Below are 17,485 nucleotides of genomic sequence, written 5' to 3'. Positions count from 1 at the left end.
ATCTTTTTTGGCTATTAAAAAAAATCCAATAATGAACAACTTTGTAAATGTGTGTATCACTGTGATTCAATTAAAAAAAATGGGGAAAAGAAAATAAAAAGAAAATCTTCCATTTTGCAAACTTCTGCCAGCACCTTTTGGCTCACTAGATGAAATGCTACATTTATGAATCTTTTAATAAAACTGAACAGGTCATTAAGGCTAACTCAGTTGGATGTTTTTTGTTTTGTTATTTAAAAAGAAGGGAAAAAATGTTATCTCTAACTTTTTAGGTTCTTAGCTAAAGAACCTCCTGTAATAAAAGGCAGAATAAGAGGAGGGGAAAGCCCTAGTTTAATAGCATGTTAATCTCCTGTGTATATGAAAGAAATACAGTAAAACTACATAGTTCCCAGAAATGGGCCAAGACTCCCTTTAAAAAATTATGCAGTTGAAATAAAAAGTGTTGGGTGGAGAAGGAAAGTCTTTGATGGTAGATTTTCAGGAAAGACTCGATAAACAAAGGTAAGATTGCTATGCAGATTTGTTTCTTCTTTACCACTGACAAGTTTCTAGGGATTTCATCTTTTCCTCTTCCTGGGTAGAGGAATACACCAGAAGATGGAGATTTTCCTTTATAAATCTATGTGTCTCTACAAATGGGTCACCTAGTTTTCAGAATTGTTTTGCTCTTCACCCCCACCCCCACCCCCACCTCCGATCATTCTTATGCCAAAAGAGACTTATACTGAGCTATCCACATTCTTATCCCTTTGGAAATCATAGAAAATTAAATTTCCTTATTTTTCATATGTATTTATCACTATATTTGAGAGAAGAGAATTTTTCCTGGGTACTGAGAGAGTATAGCAAGTAGAGCACTTGCCTTGCATGCAACTGACTTGGATTTGATCACTGGCACCACATATGGTTTCCAGGCCTGCCAAGAGTGATCCCTGAGCACTGCTGGGTATGGTCCTTAAACCAAATAATAATAATAATAATAATAATAATAATAATGCTTTTTTCCCTAATGTCCCAAATCTCTGAGACGTTAGCCCCAGAGCTTGAAATAACAGATCTGATATGTGAAGGAAAGCCTGATTGCTTTTCCAGTTTGGGGAAGGGAGGAAGTTTGATTCCTGTGAACGGAAGTCCAGTTTTGCTTATCACTATACCATCCTGTTAGTGGTATCCTGATTCCATGTCCCACTGTTGTTCATTACAGTATCACTCTTCCATACCTGTGCACTCTATCGCCTTGTCTTGTGTAACAGGACCTGTTTCCCACCTCAGCCATCAGCTCCCAGTGCAGGCCATCCCCCTGCCTGGGAGTTGTGCCCTGTCTAAATTAAGCTGAACCTTGTGCTGGAACTCAGCTTTTACAGGTGAGTATCCTGAGGTTGCACCAGTGTTGAATACAGTATCCTCCACCTCTCTTCCTCTGAGTGCATGTCTTTGTCTCTTCCTTTTGCTGGGTTATTCCACAACACATGAAGCCCATAAAGAGGAAAGAGTTGGTCTTTGCTACCCCTAACAATGCATCTCAGTAGAAGAGAAAAGAGAATTGGGAGAGGAGAGAAATAGTCATTAATGTAGACCTGATGTAGGCAGGTAGATAGGGAAAGGCCCTTGGCAATGAAACTTAGATTCTCTGGGAAGGAGAATCCTGAGACTGACCTACCCTGTGAATACAGAAAACGGACCTGATAAGACCTTCAGCAGACCCTGAGGAGGTTGGACCCCTCCCCATGAAGTTCCTCAAATTCCCTCGACCTCTCCCTTAATCTGATTAAAATGTGATCCAGTTTAAAGAAGATCATCACCACTCCCAACCTCCCTGGTAATCTTAGCATGAACTTTTACCTGGAAAGAAACCCCACGTGGGGGCAGGTTGAAGAAACCCTATAAAGAACACCTTGAACAAAGGAAGGGCGCGCATATGCTGCCTGAGCCCATGTTCTGCTTGTGCCCACGTGGCTGAGCACATTCAGTGCCCGAGCACATGTGTCGCCCGCATCTCCCCTCTTGAGATGTGTACTTTCATGCTTTCGTGTCCAGTGCTAGGATGTGTGTAGGGGCTCTCTCCACCCTTGGAGAAGCCTGTGTTCTCTCTTGAGCACGTTATTCTTACTATTCTCTCTTCCACTTATCCCTTCCTCCTTCCCTCAAAAGCCTCTAAATCAAATCTATTTACTTCACTGCTTGTCTACTCCTAAAATTCTTTTCCGAGAGCTAGACAAGAACCCAGTAACCCTGGGTCCCCAGTGGTAGAGGTGGTTGGGGAGAAAGTGATCGTTTTTCTCCTCCCCGCTTCACATAAGTCACCGGTGGGGCCTACCGACGTCATTTGGGCACCCAGGTGGGACCATCGACATCAGACCAAGGAAATCAGTTGAAGCTAGGGATGGCACTAGATGGAGCCAAAGAATCCCCATTTTATGATGACAAAGGTAATAGGCATGATTTATGTCCCACTTTCTGTCTGGAATTTCAAGAGCACAATATTACCAGCATCTGAAGCCAACCCAAAGAAATTAGGAGTTGAATTAAAAAATACTGAGAATGTTCCCCTTATCTTTTCTGAAAGGGGAAGGGGAAGAAATCCTACTTCAGTAATCTTTATTTTTAGTCTTATCAGAAGTGTGCCTCAGAGAACCAGGCTGGCCATGGGAGGATTTATTGATCATCCTGCCAAACTCTTGGCAGAAACCCACCCTTCCTCAAAATGTGCTTCCCTGTCCTGTCTCTACCTATGTCTCTGTCTTTGTCTCTCTCTCTCTCTCTATTTCAATACAATCTTTTTGTGATCAGACCGGGAAGACAGTTGCTTTGAGGTCATTAGTCTACCATCTTCCAGCCTGCCAGCATGTTGCTAATAAAGATCTTTCTCTGGCCCTGTCACCTCTTCTTTTTTTAATGGGTTCTCCTCCAGTGGTAATGTTGTGGACCATTCTCAGTTACAATTTGGGAAACCAGCCAGGAGTGGACCCCACAGCTGTGAGCTAATTTTGGATTAAGAAACTTTCAGGTAAGTCCAACAGCTGATGGGATATGTGTGTGTGTGTGTGTGTGTGTGTGTATGAGTACAGCGTGTGCGCGCACACACATGTTGGAGAGGGATATCCCCTCTTTCTCAGCCTGATGTCACCTGCTTTCATACCACTCCTAATGGGCAAACAAACAGGGTAAGTTGATCAACCATGTTTGTGTGACTACTTCTGTGTCTGTGAATAAGGAAAATCACCTCAGAATGCACTCCAAGAAATGTTCTTTCCTGCTGTCTGGACTCCATGTCCCTGTGTACCTGGACTATTCTGTGACCATTCTCTGGGAATGAGAATGGTTGTGAATCTTTACCCAGATGTGTGAATTGATCCATCTATCTGTCTGTGTGGGGCCACCGTGTCAGTTATTTCCTAGAAAAAAAGCATGCTGAAATGGGTAGTTCTGATTTAAAAAATAGTTTACCACCTTGCGAGAACTTAGGAAGTTTGAAATCAGATTAGAATCTGCAGTCGAAACCATCACGTTCAGATCTAGTTTAATTTGCACAACAAGATGAATCATTGCTGGAGACCAGAACTATGTATGATGTAGAAACTTTTGAGACCAAAGTGTCCCTCAGCTAGAAGATATTTAGCTCTCCTACCTAAGTCATAATTCTCCTGTCCCTCTCCCCTTTACCCTTCCCAGCTGAGAACCTTTGGGAGAATCTGGCTTGGTGCTTTATTTATGTGTCCTGTGCTGTTTGTGTATTCTGCTGTGATTCTGAGTTTGGAGAATTCTTTTCTAATCTGTCTCTTAATTTATGTGATCTGGCATCTAGGCTCTATCTTTTCTGTTGATAAAAATGAAAGCCAAAGTGGAAAAGGTCATAGGTCTGACTGTAGTGTAGGATAGCATTGGTTCATCCTTTCTCCTCTGTCCTTGCTCCATTGCCGCAGAGAGCTTAGGTTTATTGGGTTACACCCATCACAGTGCTCTTGAGGCACACCCATTTCTCTGTGTTTATCTTTAACTTCTCCTTTGTGCTCTGCTTCCCCTGTTTATTAATCACTTATATCCCCAAATCAGACCCTAGGATTTGTAAGGTCAGATTCTTCTAAAGACTCTGGATTTGGTATTTGTAAGTGAAATATTGTTTTTCTATTTCCTTTATGTTCTTTGCATAGTTTACTTTAGAGCTATGTCCTTTTTGTATAGACACAGGAAGACAATTAATGCCATGCTTTTATAACTAGGAAGTTAATTGACTCCAAATAATATTTCCTCCTGGGCATCTGTCATATTTATTTGACTTGAGTCTCAGTTGTTAGCACCCTTAGTTCCTAGCACCCCCAAAATGAGGGTCTTGATGAAAGGATTGGATGGACCCAGGGAAAGCTGTAAGCTACCCTGGCATAGAAATGGGGCAGGCAAAGCGCCATAACACTTATAATAAGTTAGGAGCATGGCCATGGACAAACTCTGTCATGACCCAAAATATAGCAACTGGACAAGGACCCTGCTGGAGTTAGGAAGGACTAATCTGGCATGACTAATCTGGGCAGAGAGTCTCTTGCCCGCATGCCTGGCTGTATTCCCCGGGGTCCCTCAGAGGGGATGGGCTCCAGCTTCCCTCCCAACCCCGAGCAGAGCTCCAGCAGCCGAAGACCACTGGAACCTAGCTACAGCCATGCTCGAGGCCCCTCTCCACACGTTCGGACAGGCCTCATGCATGAAAGTACCGGCAGAGGAACCCAGGTGTGTGTAATCCCATCAACGGCCAAAATCTAGAGACTTAATTGAAAGCAAGATCCCAGAAGTGCGTGGCCGCTTTGCGATAACTTGTAGCTTAATTCTCCCTCTGGGAGAAACTGGCAAGCTTCTGAGAGTTTCCTGCCCACATGGGACAGCCTTGCAAGCTTCCCATGGTGTATTCATATGCAAAATCCAGTAACAAGCTGGATTTCATTCCCCTGACCCTGAAAGAGCCTCCAGTGCGACATCGTTGGGAGAGCCAAGTCGAGAGAGATTTCTAAGATCTCAGGGAAAGGACGAATTGAGAGGTTACTGAGCCCGCTCGAGAAATCGACGATTAACGGGATTTCGTGATTTGTGAATCTGCCCTGATAACTGTAGTCTGGGATCTATAGCAAGATGTCTCCAGAAGAGCCACCCTTTTAGCTTAATATATCTCTTACTGTGTCCATACAAAATGAGTAGGAAGATTATTAAGAAGTAAATTAAGATGAGTATTTAGATGAATATGGGCTAAGGAAAGGAGAAATATGCCCTTAGGTGAAATTCCGCCCTATAGAGTATCTCCTAGCATAATGAGATCCTTGTCTTAGAAGAGCTTCCCTGGAAGGAAGGGCTTTACATAAGTTGACTGTGCTGTCTCACTTGTTTGTAGTTGCTACCCCCAACCTTGGAGGTAGGGCTCTTAACTAAGGCTGTGAGACTAGGGATGAGGGAGATGGAATATAGGCAGTGGGAGAGATGGGAGTAGGAGACAGAGGGAGACTAGCATGGGGGAAAGTAGGAGATGGAAATAGGGCAGAGGCGAACTGGAATGGGGTGCTCAGTGAGCCTGGAATAGGCACATGGGGAGAATAGAATAAATGGTGGAACAGAGAATGGAATAAACGGCAACTGATCACCGACCATCTTGGGGTCCTATTCCCTTCTTCATGTGCCAGTTGGCATTGGCTGCAGGCCAGGGTGAGGAAGCGGCTATGGCTACCAAATGCCCACATGTTTTTGTTTTGTTTTGTTTTGTTTTTTTAATTAATTAATTTATTTTTTATTAGTGAATCACCGTGGGGGTACAGTTACAGATTTATACATTTTTGTGCTCATGTTTCTCCCATACAAAGTTCGAGAACCCATCCCTTCACCAGTGCCCATTCTCCACCACCAGTAAACCCAGCATCCCTCCCACCCTCCCCAGTCCCATCTCCCCCCACCCCACACTGCTACTATGGCAGGGTATTCCCTTTTGTTCTCTCTCTCTGATTAGGTGTTGTGGTTTGCAATAAAGGTGTTGAGTATGCCCACATGTTTTGAACATGCACAAACACTGTAGTTCTACATTCCAAGAGATCCAACGCTGTTAATATTTTGATTCTTTCATTTTGTCCTGTCCTATGTTGAGTAAACTTTGGAAAATGGAATAAAAACAAGAAAAAAGTTTATTAATTAGCTTGATCATAAACTGGATATTTTTTTGTTTTTGGCCACACCCAGCTGTGCTCAAGGGTTATTCCTGGCTCTGTACTCAGGAATTACTCCTGGCAGTGTTCCAGGGACCATATGGGTTTCCGGGTCAGCCACATGCAAGGCAAACACCCTATCCATTGTACTATGCTCTGGCCCTGGATAATTTCTAAAGTGATTGTTGGGCCTATAAGAAAAAATTTTCAAAGTTTGGATCACTATCCAGATAGAAATAATCTTAAATGCATTTTAAAATTTGGAAAGATAAAAATCTGCTTAAACTAAAATTCCTCAAAAATTATTAAATATCCATGAAGGAAGACATAGGCAGAGCTCTCCATGATATTGTCTTCAGGGGCATCTTCAATGATTCAATACTATTGGCTGAGAAAACAGAAGTAAAAATAAATAGGACTTTAGGAGACTAAAATGTTTCTGTACTATGAATGGAACAGTAAAAAGGTGCCCCACTGAGTGGGAGAAGATATTCATCACCACATATCTGACAAAGAGCTCATATCCAAGATTTATAAACCAGTCACAAAACTCAACTACCATAAAAGAAACAACACCACCAGAAAATGTAAGGAGATGAACAGATACTTCCTCATAGAAGACATACAGATGGCCAACAGGATAAAATATTCATTGTCACTTATTATCAGAGAAAAGAAAATCAAAATGACAATGAGATATTACCTCATGTCAATGGCCTATATTTGAAGATGTGATAAAAGAGGAACCTGATTCACTGCTCGTGGTTCAACCTCTATGGAAAACCATGTGGAAACATATACAAAAATTAATAGAGCTTTCATATAACCAAGTGATCCCACTTCTCCACCTCTCCTGAGGTCCCAATGACACTAACAGACAAAAAAGTGCACCCTTTATATACACTGCAGTGTTATTTATAAAAGGTTTGGAAACAACCCAAGTGATCAACATGTAATTGCATTGCAGACAGATAGATAGGGTGGCCTTGGTAATGAACACTGGGTAAAAACACTGACTGGAACCTAAACCATCCCCAAATCATGAAGGCTTTTAAAACACAGAACCCAACTGAGGAGAGCCAGCAAACATTTAAGGTGCAGAATTCCAGGCCCTGAGAGAGCATGGCTGCGCCCCATGGGATGAGAGGCTCCACTGCTGGAAAAAAGGTCATACTAAAGGACAACAGAAAAAATATATCAACAGCTCCAAGCTCTTCCCCTTGGAAGCCCCCCAGAAACAGTCTTTGGAGGGCAGTAAACTAACTTAGCAGAGGAAATGGTCTACATTTGTCCACATCTTTGCCTGATGCATGTATAACCTTCCTTTTCCTTTAAGTGGCATCTGCCCCCATCTCCCTGAGATGCATACTTTCTTACTTTAGGGAGCATTTTGCCAATGTAGGCAAAAGGCCCAGCCTGCCTGAGATGGGTACTTTCTCAGTCTGTGGAGTGTATTCCCCATCTCGGGAATTAACTGAAATTCTACTTGGGATGTATACTCTATTTTTTTCCACTCTGGAGAAGCCTGTGTTCTTTCTTAAGCATGTACCTTTCCCTTTTTCTCACTTTATTTCCTAAGTAAACTTGCTTTACTTCACTCTTCATCTCCTCCTGAAATTCTTTTCTGTAAGGGAAGGTAAAGGACCTGGGATGCCTATTTAAGATTTAGAATTGACTTTATTGCAAAGAGCAATGCCTGCTTTAGCCTGAGTTCCACAGCTCCCCAAGAAATCCAGCAGAAGGGGATAATTTTTCACGCAGAGTTAAAATAAGTGCGACTTGTGACTCAGGTGTGGTTTGAAGACTGCCTTGAGGGACTGGTGAGATGTAAGGTCTGTACCTTGCAGGTGTTCAGAGCAGACTCATCAATTAGGAATTTCTCCACTTCCCCTGGTGACCTAGATCAGTAGAGGGAGAAGCAGTAGACTCCACTTCTCAAGGCTACCATCTTTCTCCATCCCATTTCACATAAGCCACCAAGGAACCCTACGTTCTTCTTGAGTAGGAGTCTCATCTCTAACCAGTTGTATTATAAAAGGAAACTAGATGCTGTAGCAATAGTAGAGTGTTTGCTTTGCACTCTGCTGGCTCGTGTTCAATCCTCTGCATCCTATATGGTCCCCAAGCATAGCCAACATTAATTCCTGAGTGCAGAGCCGGGAGCAATCCCTGAGCATTATTGGGTGTGGCCCCCAAAATAAACAAAACAAAAACTTAGGGAACTACTGTATGTAAATACAATACAATACTACTCAGCTATAAGAAGAGATGAAATCTTACAGTTTGCTGCAACCTGGATGGCACTGGAGGATATCATGCTGAGCAAAGTGAGTCAAAGGGAGAAGGACAAATACTGAATGAACTCACTCATAGACAGGGTAAAAATAAACATAATAAGGGAATAAACAATAATCATTGATAATGGACTTTTGCTAAGTGGGAGGGACAGGTGAGAGGGGATCTAGAGACAGAAGCAGAGGGATGCTGGCACTTATTGGTGGGTGTGGTCTAACAACACTAAAGTCCTAAAACAGTAATATTAACACTATTTTACATGATAATGCCTACAGTTTTTACATGTGCCTGGATTTAACTTCCACATATACAAGTGTACAAAAAGGACACCATTTAATTTGCTGAGGAAATTTTGACTTTGTACATACGTACCCAATCCTTATAACAAAGTCAGCATTGTGATGAAACACTCTCCTGAAGCCAAATTTGCAAAATTTGAGCAAGACAAATAACTCTCTAAAAGCCTTTATGCAATTTGTACCTCCAGTATTTGAAACAGTGTAAAAAGAAATCATGAATTCTACAAAGTATTGATTCCATTCTAAATAGTGAACCATATGGGGTGGATTCAGAAAAAAAAAACTGAAAAGAAAATTTGACACATGAAAAAGTGTATTATAGGGATAGATTATGGGTAATTGCACAGTAATAATCTGTAAGTTCTAGTCAATTTTCACAATCATTAAGTATATTTTGAGGACTTTTTGTTTGCTTGTTTGGCTGTTTTTGTTTATTTGGTTGCCGGGGCAGGGAGCACTGCTGCTGTTGGAGAATACCTTCATTTTCATTTTCTGTGTGATATTGTTCTTTCCGAGGTTCTTCTATGGATCAACATACACTAAAATAGGCTGTATCTTCAACATTTTCCTAGTGTTCTGCCGTGCTTCTGAGTTGTTTTGGGCATGCTGCAGTAATCCATTCTGCAAGCTCTCACATATGAACTACACATTTGGCAGAAACAATACTGGTGATGGAACAGAATGTCCATACCCTGTCTTCTCATCCTACAGTGAACAATTATTTTTGAAACAGTCAGAAATTTCGCTGGCTACTTTAGGTAAATGCATCTTTAATTTATTGAAAGTTCCTGGCATTTTGTTAGCTGGAAGCACTACTAATGCAGACAAAGAAAGCATTTTTTAAATGGAGTTTTTATTGTTGCTATATTGCATGGCTAATCCACTCATTTTAATATTCTGCCAAATGCACTGGACTAAATAGAATAAAAAACTTTATTGGCAACACTTTAAGATTCACTTCTAGAAGGTTTTATTGCATTCCATTCTAAATCAGTCATATGGATTGGGGACTCAGTGGGAATCTTGCTTTTCTTTTTTGCAAAGTCTACGAAATCTTCAAATAATTTTATAAAGTACTTCCCTTTTCCCACTCATTAATATATAAATGAATGAACAAGTTCTAGAATCTTGGGATCCAACAGGAGGAATGAATTGCACATAGTTGATGCGAAAACAAAAGACAGTGAGGAAATTTTTTAAAATGATCCAAAAATAAAAGCATATCCATTATTCAAACAAACATGTGCTATTGTTTTTGGTTAAATTTAATGGTTTGGCGTAGTGAAGAATCTGGGCCAGAGGGAACCACAAGCTGGAGAACACTCCAGACCCCAGACCAGGCCGACAACACAGGGGCACTCCAGATGGATGGAGAAGATGCAGCCTCCCCGCCTTCTCCAGATGGAGTCCTGGCCACACTGAGCTTCTACTAATATGGCTCCGGTATGTCGGGACTGGGACGATTTCTCCAAACCTCACGGCCGTGTACAACAAGCTGTTCAGGAATGGCTCCCCCACCCCTGAGCGGTCATTATCCCAGAGGCACAGAAACCTATCTCAGAACACAGTGACTGCTGGCAGATATACTCCTGGACTTTGAACTAAGCTATGACCTCGTGCAGCCCCGGGAGAGGAAGGGTTTTTGTCCCTTGGCCTTTTCCCCTTTGCAGCAGCGTGGTGACTGCCAATTGGACAGAGAGGTAGGAGCTTGCAGTGATGGGTCACACGAGGAATCTCTCGATGGGGGGGGGGGGGGGCAGAACCAGCCCTGCTCCCCGCACAAATGAGACCCTGAGCCCATGAACAGCTCCTCTGCTCCTGAACCGCCATGATCCCAGAGGCACACAAACCAATCTAGGAACGCAGCGGCTGCTGGCAGAAATACCTCTGGACTTAATTACTAAAATACCAGAATCCCAAAACTGTGCAACCACTTTAGCGATCGTGCAACATCATAATGCTCTTTGTTATCAGCAATAGAAAACATATGATCTAATGATGCCATTTTGACAGGTGTGATTGTGGGAGGGAAAACTCCAAATAATAATAGTGGGTTTTCTGTCGAAAATTCAATGTAATCAAAGTAAAAAGAGAGTAAAGTGAAAATCACCTGCCATACAGGCAGGAGGAGAGTAGAGAGGGGGGCATGCTGGGGTTCTTGGTGGTGGAACATGTGCACTGGTGAAGTGATGGGTGTTTGATCATTATATGACTAAGACTTGATCCTGAAAGCTTTGTAACTGTTCTCATGGTGATTTAATAAATATTTTTTAATTTAATGGTTTTGTGAATAAAAGATTTTTTATCTTCCTTTATAGATCCCTCTAAACAAGAAAGTTCAACATCCAATGTGTTTGTAACACTAGAGAAATCTCTCTATCTGGTTGATAAGGTTGCTGAATTTCTCAGTCTATACTCAATGGAAGGGCTTTTTTGTATTTTTTTGTTTTAGGGTCACACCTAGTGGAGCTCATGGCTTACTCCTGGCTCTGCACTCATGGATATCACTCCTGGAGGGCTCAGGGGACCACATGGGATGCTGGATATTGAACCTGGGTCCATTGTGTGCAAGACAAAGGCCCTAACTGCTATACTATTGCTCCGGGTCCAGAAGGACATTCTTTGAAGGCAAGTATGACATTATATGCAAAAAGAAAGAAGTCATGCAATATTGAATACTTTGGCAGGGAAAATTTTTTTTTTCTGCATTTTCACTTTTTTCTTTAAGCTTTCCAGGTATCAGCAGTTGAGATTTTAGCTTTTAGAACAAGCAATTTGGGGGATTTTAAGCACTAGAGAGTTTAATTCAAGAGCATTTCAATAGTAAGGATTATTGTGTTTAGGATTCTGATACACACCACATGACTTCAGTCTGACACATGAAATGACCGCAGGGCAAACATAATTGTGGAGAAATATTGAAACCACCCCGAGTTGTATACTCAAGTTCCTTGCAGTTGAGACTGGTGATCTGAGAAACCTGCAGCTTTTGTAGCACACACAGTTTCAGATAACCCCAAAGAGTTTTTGTAGATGGACTGGGAAGACTTCATAGATACAAAGGGACTCAGAAGAAGAAAGGGTTATATGTAATCCCTTTGCAGAGCTGATATCCAAGTGAAAATCAGAGAACAGACAGAAACAGATGGGACTGATGACAAAGTCAGAGGGATCTGTTTCAGTAGAAACCCATAGAAAATGGAAAGTAGGTGAGAATAAAATAAGAATTCTAATGACAATATGAAGCACCATACCATTCATAATATGGGTAGAAAAGAGATGATTAGGTGAAAATTTAGAATTTTTCCCTCCAAGTAATAGGGGGAGAAAGCAAGAAAAATTCTTTTTGTAGATTTTCCATAAAGATTCAAGTGTATGTTCTTTCTTCAGCAAACTGGGAAATGGAAAAATAAAATTTGCTTTTAAAAGGTCAGAGAGATAGTACAACAGGTAGTATAGTACAATAGGTAAGGTAATTGCCTGGCATGCATGTGCCTTAACTGTTGTACTTGGTTGTCAGCCTAGGTATGGTGTCAACCTAGGACTGATCCCTAGCACCATCTATGGTTCCCTGTGAACCATCAGCGTGGTACCTGAGCATAGAGCCAGAAGTAATCAAATATACCACTGGGTATAGCCCTCCAACAACAACAAAATATTAAAACAAAACAAACAAAGGAGTCTCCTAAAATGATAACATAATATACATCATTGTACACCAAATTTGATAACTTTGGTCATTGTAGTATCCTAAGCAGGCCTGGTCTAAGTCTCCAAAGAATTTTTGTTCAGACTACATACAGTATTCTTTTAGAGAGGAAATCAATCCTCTGTTACCCTTCAAGATTCTCTTTCAGCTGGTCTAATATTTAAATTAACCTGAAACAGAGTAAGATGAGAAAAAAATTAATGCCATATGTATAGGAACTCTACATACAACACAAGCTTAAAGACAGAGAAGGAAAATGAGGTTTCATATGCCATCCTGAGTGGGAGGGAGCCTGGAGTTTCTAAGGGGAGGAGGGCAATTCAGAGGAAGATAAGAAGAGCAGATGTTTGATAATTAGATGTCTGCCCTGCCATACAGATAGGTCATAAAAAGTGATTTCTGGTTTAACTCTCCTTCTGGGGAAGCTCAGTGCCACTCCCCAGTTATCCCTCAGCTTATCAAAATTCTTCTAGGCAGTTGAGGGAGAGTTAAAAGTTTGTCCTTGAGTCTTAATTGCCTTCAGTCCAAAATTATCCACATGCACAAATGGCACATTTTCGGGAGACTTTTCTGCACCCCTTCAGTATGGATAAATTCTAATGCTGAGTGGGGAGGGGAGTGAGTCAACTTGAGGTCAAGGCTCTGACCTTGGAAGAGAAATGAGGTTGACTCAGAAGTCACTGCTGACTTGCACATCTTGGATTGTAATGACACTGAATAGACGACCACTGTATAATCCATCACATTCTCCGTGCTGACACAGGAATGTCAGCATAAGGAAAAACACTTATTGATGCTTATGGGAAAATATTATGAAGGCCTCTGCATGACTTGAATTGCTTCTCTTATTCTAAGACAGGAAAAGGCTCAGGGTGTAAGTGAGTTAACTGACATTTCAGGCTTTCTAGGAATCTATACCTCAGGTGACATGTGTACACCAAGACCATACATGTTAAATCATTGTAAACACATTACCTTAACTCTAATCTAGTTTTAAATAATATGATCAAATTTATGGGCTAGAGAAGTACAATGGATATAGAGCTTTCCTTGTATGTGGCACACCTAAATTTGATGCCCAGAACAACATGTATTCCCCCAAACACAGACAGGAGTGGTGCCTGAGTACTTACACAAGAGTAAGCTCTGAGCACAACCAGATGTGGCCCCAAACCCAAAATATAAAATAAAATTTCCAATCAGTTCCTGCATGGAGGATAGTAGAGTACTTCCACGACAGCTAAAACTTTCAATAATTCACAATCATTTCACTCTGTTTTCTTTAGAAAGAATAACAACAGCAAAAACTTAAGTGATTAAGAAAATATGGTTCAACCGCATGGTCCTTGAGGGGGGACTAGCTAAGCTAGCGGTCATGGCTAAGCACATCACTCTCTACACTGGCGCCAAGATGCCCATTTTGGGTCTGAGCACCTGGAATTCCCCCCCCTCCCCCGGGCAAAGTGGCGGAGGCGGTGAAGGCGGCCATCGACGTCGGGTACCGCCACATCGACTGTGCCCACGTCTACCAGAACGAGAACGAGGTGGGTCTTAATTGCCTTCAGTCCAAAATTATCCACATGCACAAATCCCATCACCAATGCACATTTTCTTCCCTGGTGGAGGACCCCAGGATCAAAGAGATCGCGGCCTGGCACAAGAAAACCACGGCCCAGGTGCTCATCCGCTTCCCGATGCAGAGGAACCTGATCGTCATCCCCAAGTCCGTGACGCCCGAACGCATCGCTGAGAACTTCAAGGTGTTCGACTTCAAGCTGAGCCCCGAGGAGGTGAACACTTTGCTGAGCTTCAACCGCAACTGGAGGGTCTGCGCTCTGGTGAGCTGCACCTCGCACCGGAATTACCCCTTCACCATCGAGTTCTGAAGCCGCCGTGCCCGCCCCGTCCATGGTGGCCAGCTGCCTCTCCTCCTGCCCCGTCCTGCCCCGACCCCGCCCCCAAATCAAGGCCATGTGGCCGGGGGTCCCTCTATGCTGCTCGGCCTCCTGCACCCCTCCCCCACCCCCACACACTCCTGGGGATGGGGTCAGAGGACAGGGTCCGTGGGTTCGAAGCCTCCTTCCCGTCTGGCCGAGGAAATCACCGGCAGACGTTTCTGGTTCCAATCTAGGAAGTGAAGGGTGGCGAGAGAGCCACTCTGGGAATTGTAAACCTCTCAGGCGGGCGCCCCCCAACCCCCCACCCCCTGCTCTCCCTCCCCTCCCCCCTCAATAAAAAGTGCTTTTGTGAATCTGAAAAAAAAAAGAAAATATGGTTCATAATAGGAAAGGTAAAATAGGATTGATGAGGGTGCCGAGGTCTAAGAGACTTAGGGATATAGTCAACCTTTTCTGGGAGTACCTGAAGAGTGTAACTATGTTTCTTTGGTGTCAGATTCTTAATACTAAGAGACAGACCATAACTGTCCTAGACATGAAAGCATGTCTAGAATTTTGTATTTATTTTATTGAATCACCACGTGGAAAGTAACAGAGCTTTCAGTCTTAAGTCTCTGTTATAAAATGCCCAACACCCATCCCATCACCAGTGCACATTTTCCACCACCAGGAGCCCTAGTATACCTCCTTGCCCCACCCCTGCCTGTGTAGCTGATAGATTTCACTTTACTTTGATTACCTTCAATATTTCAACAAAAAACTCACTATTATTGTTTGGAGTTTTCCCCCAAAGTCAGACCTGTTGAAAAGGAACCATTTGATAATGTTTTACATTGCTGACAATTAAGAGATATGAGGTTGCATGGGCACGACAGCGGTCACGCGGTTTTGGATTTCTGTATTTTAGTAACAAAGTCCAGGGAAATTTCTGCCAGAAATTGCATCACTGCAAGCCTTTACTTCCCTTTTGTGGTGGTCATAAGATGGAAAAGCCGAGAAAGAAAAACCCTTCCCCCCTGGCGCTACATGGGGCAGTGGCTCAGTTCACAGTCTAGAGACATTTCTGAGAGCTGCTGGTGCCCAAAGTAGTTTAGTTGGCCTCTGGGATCATGCCCGTGTAGCAGTGGAAGGGCCACACACGTTTGGCTGCTGCACTTAAATCTCGGTGGAGGGCAGGCCGATACCACCCTCATACCCGGATCGCCTGCGTGTCTCATTGCTGCTGGCTAGTACCTCCATTTTGTACTCAAAAAGTGGTGATCGCCATGCTAAGCTCAGAAAGAAAGGGCTGAGAGAGAGAGAAACCCTTCCCCACTGGCGCCACATGGGGCAGTGGCTTAGTTCACAGTCTAGAGACATTTATGCGAGCTGCTGGTGCCGAAAGTAGTTTAGTTGGCCTCTGGGATCATGCTTGTGCAGCAGTGGAAAAGCTAGAATTTTGCATTTTGTATTCATATAGTGATACCTGTACTCTCCAAGCAAAGAGATAATCCGTGGTGTTTTCCCAGGTTATCTAATAAGTAGCATTATTATTACCAGATTAAATCTCTTTGGTGAGGTAAAAAAAAAAGATGAAAAGCTCTGAGAGAATATAGTCTCCAAGGGAAAACAAGTATAGATTATTAGTGGAAGAAGTTGAGAACATGCATACATTCCCAACAGAAAGAGTTGAAGACCCATTCCCGCGGCCGCCCAGGCTTTGGACGTCCTGCAGCCACCCGCCCCGCGTCCCGCGACCCCCGCCTTCTTGCCTGGATCCTAATATCGACCCTCTCTCCAGGTACTCAGACCACCCCCGGCCATACCTGCCCAGGTCCCCCTGGTTTCCACACGGCCTCCCGGGCTTTGGACATCCTGCAGCAGCCCCGCCACAAAGATACTGGGGTAGTGGTCTGTATCTCAGGGAGGCGTGGTCTCAAAAGGGGCGTGGCCTCCCACCAGAGCCGCAGTTATTTTTTACCATAGCACAATAGGTATTGTTTTTTTCTTTGAAAATCACTTTAGCCATCTCGATCACATATGCAAAATAGTCCATTAGCTTAGTGTAACTTTATAACAGCTATCAGTGAATAAGAGAAGCTTAGCAAAACCTTCGTAAAGAGAACATAGCCTTAAGCCTTCATTAGATGCCCCACATCAATCAGGAAGAGTGCTTGAGTATAAGGAAGAACTCTAGAATAGGAACAAGGCTGCCATCAGCAAAAGCACAACCAGAGCCCCTTCTTCCCACAGCAAGAGGGAATAGGAATAAAGAACTACAAAGTTCCAACTCTACACTTCCATAACAATATGAAGAAACAGCGAAAATCTCCTCCACAAAGAGAGGGAGAAGAAAAGATTCCAGAAACCTCAACAGGGGCTACTCACATCTACGACCTCTCAGATAAAGAATTCAGAGAGGAAATCTTGAGGAGATTCAATGTACTCCAATCAACCATGGAACAGAAATCCAATAAATTAAAGGAGGATATGAATGAAGCACTGGAACGGTCTACCAAAAAAAAAAACGCAGGAAGAAATGAGAGCAGAAATTTCAAAGCTACGAACAGAAGTCACACAAATAAAGGAATCTGTAGATGAATTAAAAATCTAAGTAGATGCCCTCAACAGTAGAATGACTACAGCCAAAGACAGAATCAGCGACCTGGAAGATGAGCTGCAGAAAGCTTACAGACAACAACAAATAATGGCGAAAGACCTCAAAATGGCTATAGAGCGAATCAGAGTCCTTGGGGATGACTTCAAGAGGAACAACATAAGAATCATTGGAGGACCAGAACCACAGGGAAGTAACCCCAATGAAAAAAGCACAGTCAAAGACATCATTGCTAAGAAATTCCCAGAGCTGGAAAAGGCAGGCATCCAGATCCAAGGAGTCCGAAGAGTACCAGCAAAAAGTGATCCAAATAAAAAGACTCCAAGGCATATCATACTCAGAATGACTGATGCTGTGGATAGAAACACAATACTGCAAGCAGCAAGGTCAGAGAAGGAAAACACATACAAAGGAACACCCCTCAGATTTACAGCAGACCTTTCAAAGGAAACCCTTTGAGCCCGAAGACAATGGTGGGACATAATGAAAAACCTCAACGAAATGAATGCCTC

General features: G+C 42.8%; 1 protein-coding gene across 1 annotated transcript; it reads left to right on the top strand.

The window, feature by feature from the left end:
• Positions 1 to 2,386: 2,386 nt before the first annotated feature.
• Positions 2,387 to 14,427, top strand: LOC129399719 (aldo-keto reductase family 1 member B1-like). Its single transcript, XM_055121065.1, has 2 exons — positions 2,387 to 2,432; positions 13,944 to 14,427. Exons 1-2 carry the CDS (start codon positions 2,387 to 2,389, stop codon positions 14,363 to 14,365), a joined length of 468 nt encoding a protein of 155 aa, XP_054977040.1. The 3' UTR covers positions 14,366 to 14,427.
• The last annotated feature ends 3,058 nt before the right edge of the window (positions 14,428 to 17,485 follow it).

Source organism: Sorex araneus, chromosome X (assembly GCF_027595985.1).
Source record: "Sorex araneus isolate mSorAra2 chromosome X, mSorAra2.pri, whole genome shotgun sequence".
Taxonomy (NCBI): Eukaryota; Metazoa; Chordata; class Mammalia; order Eulipotyphla; family Soricidae; genus Sorex; species Sorex araneus.
The sequence above is the reverse complement of the archived record's forward strand: the minus strand, read 5'-3'. Positions and strand labels throughout refer to the sequence as shown.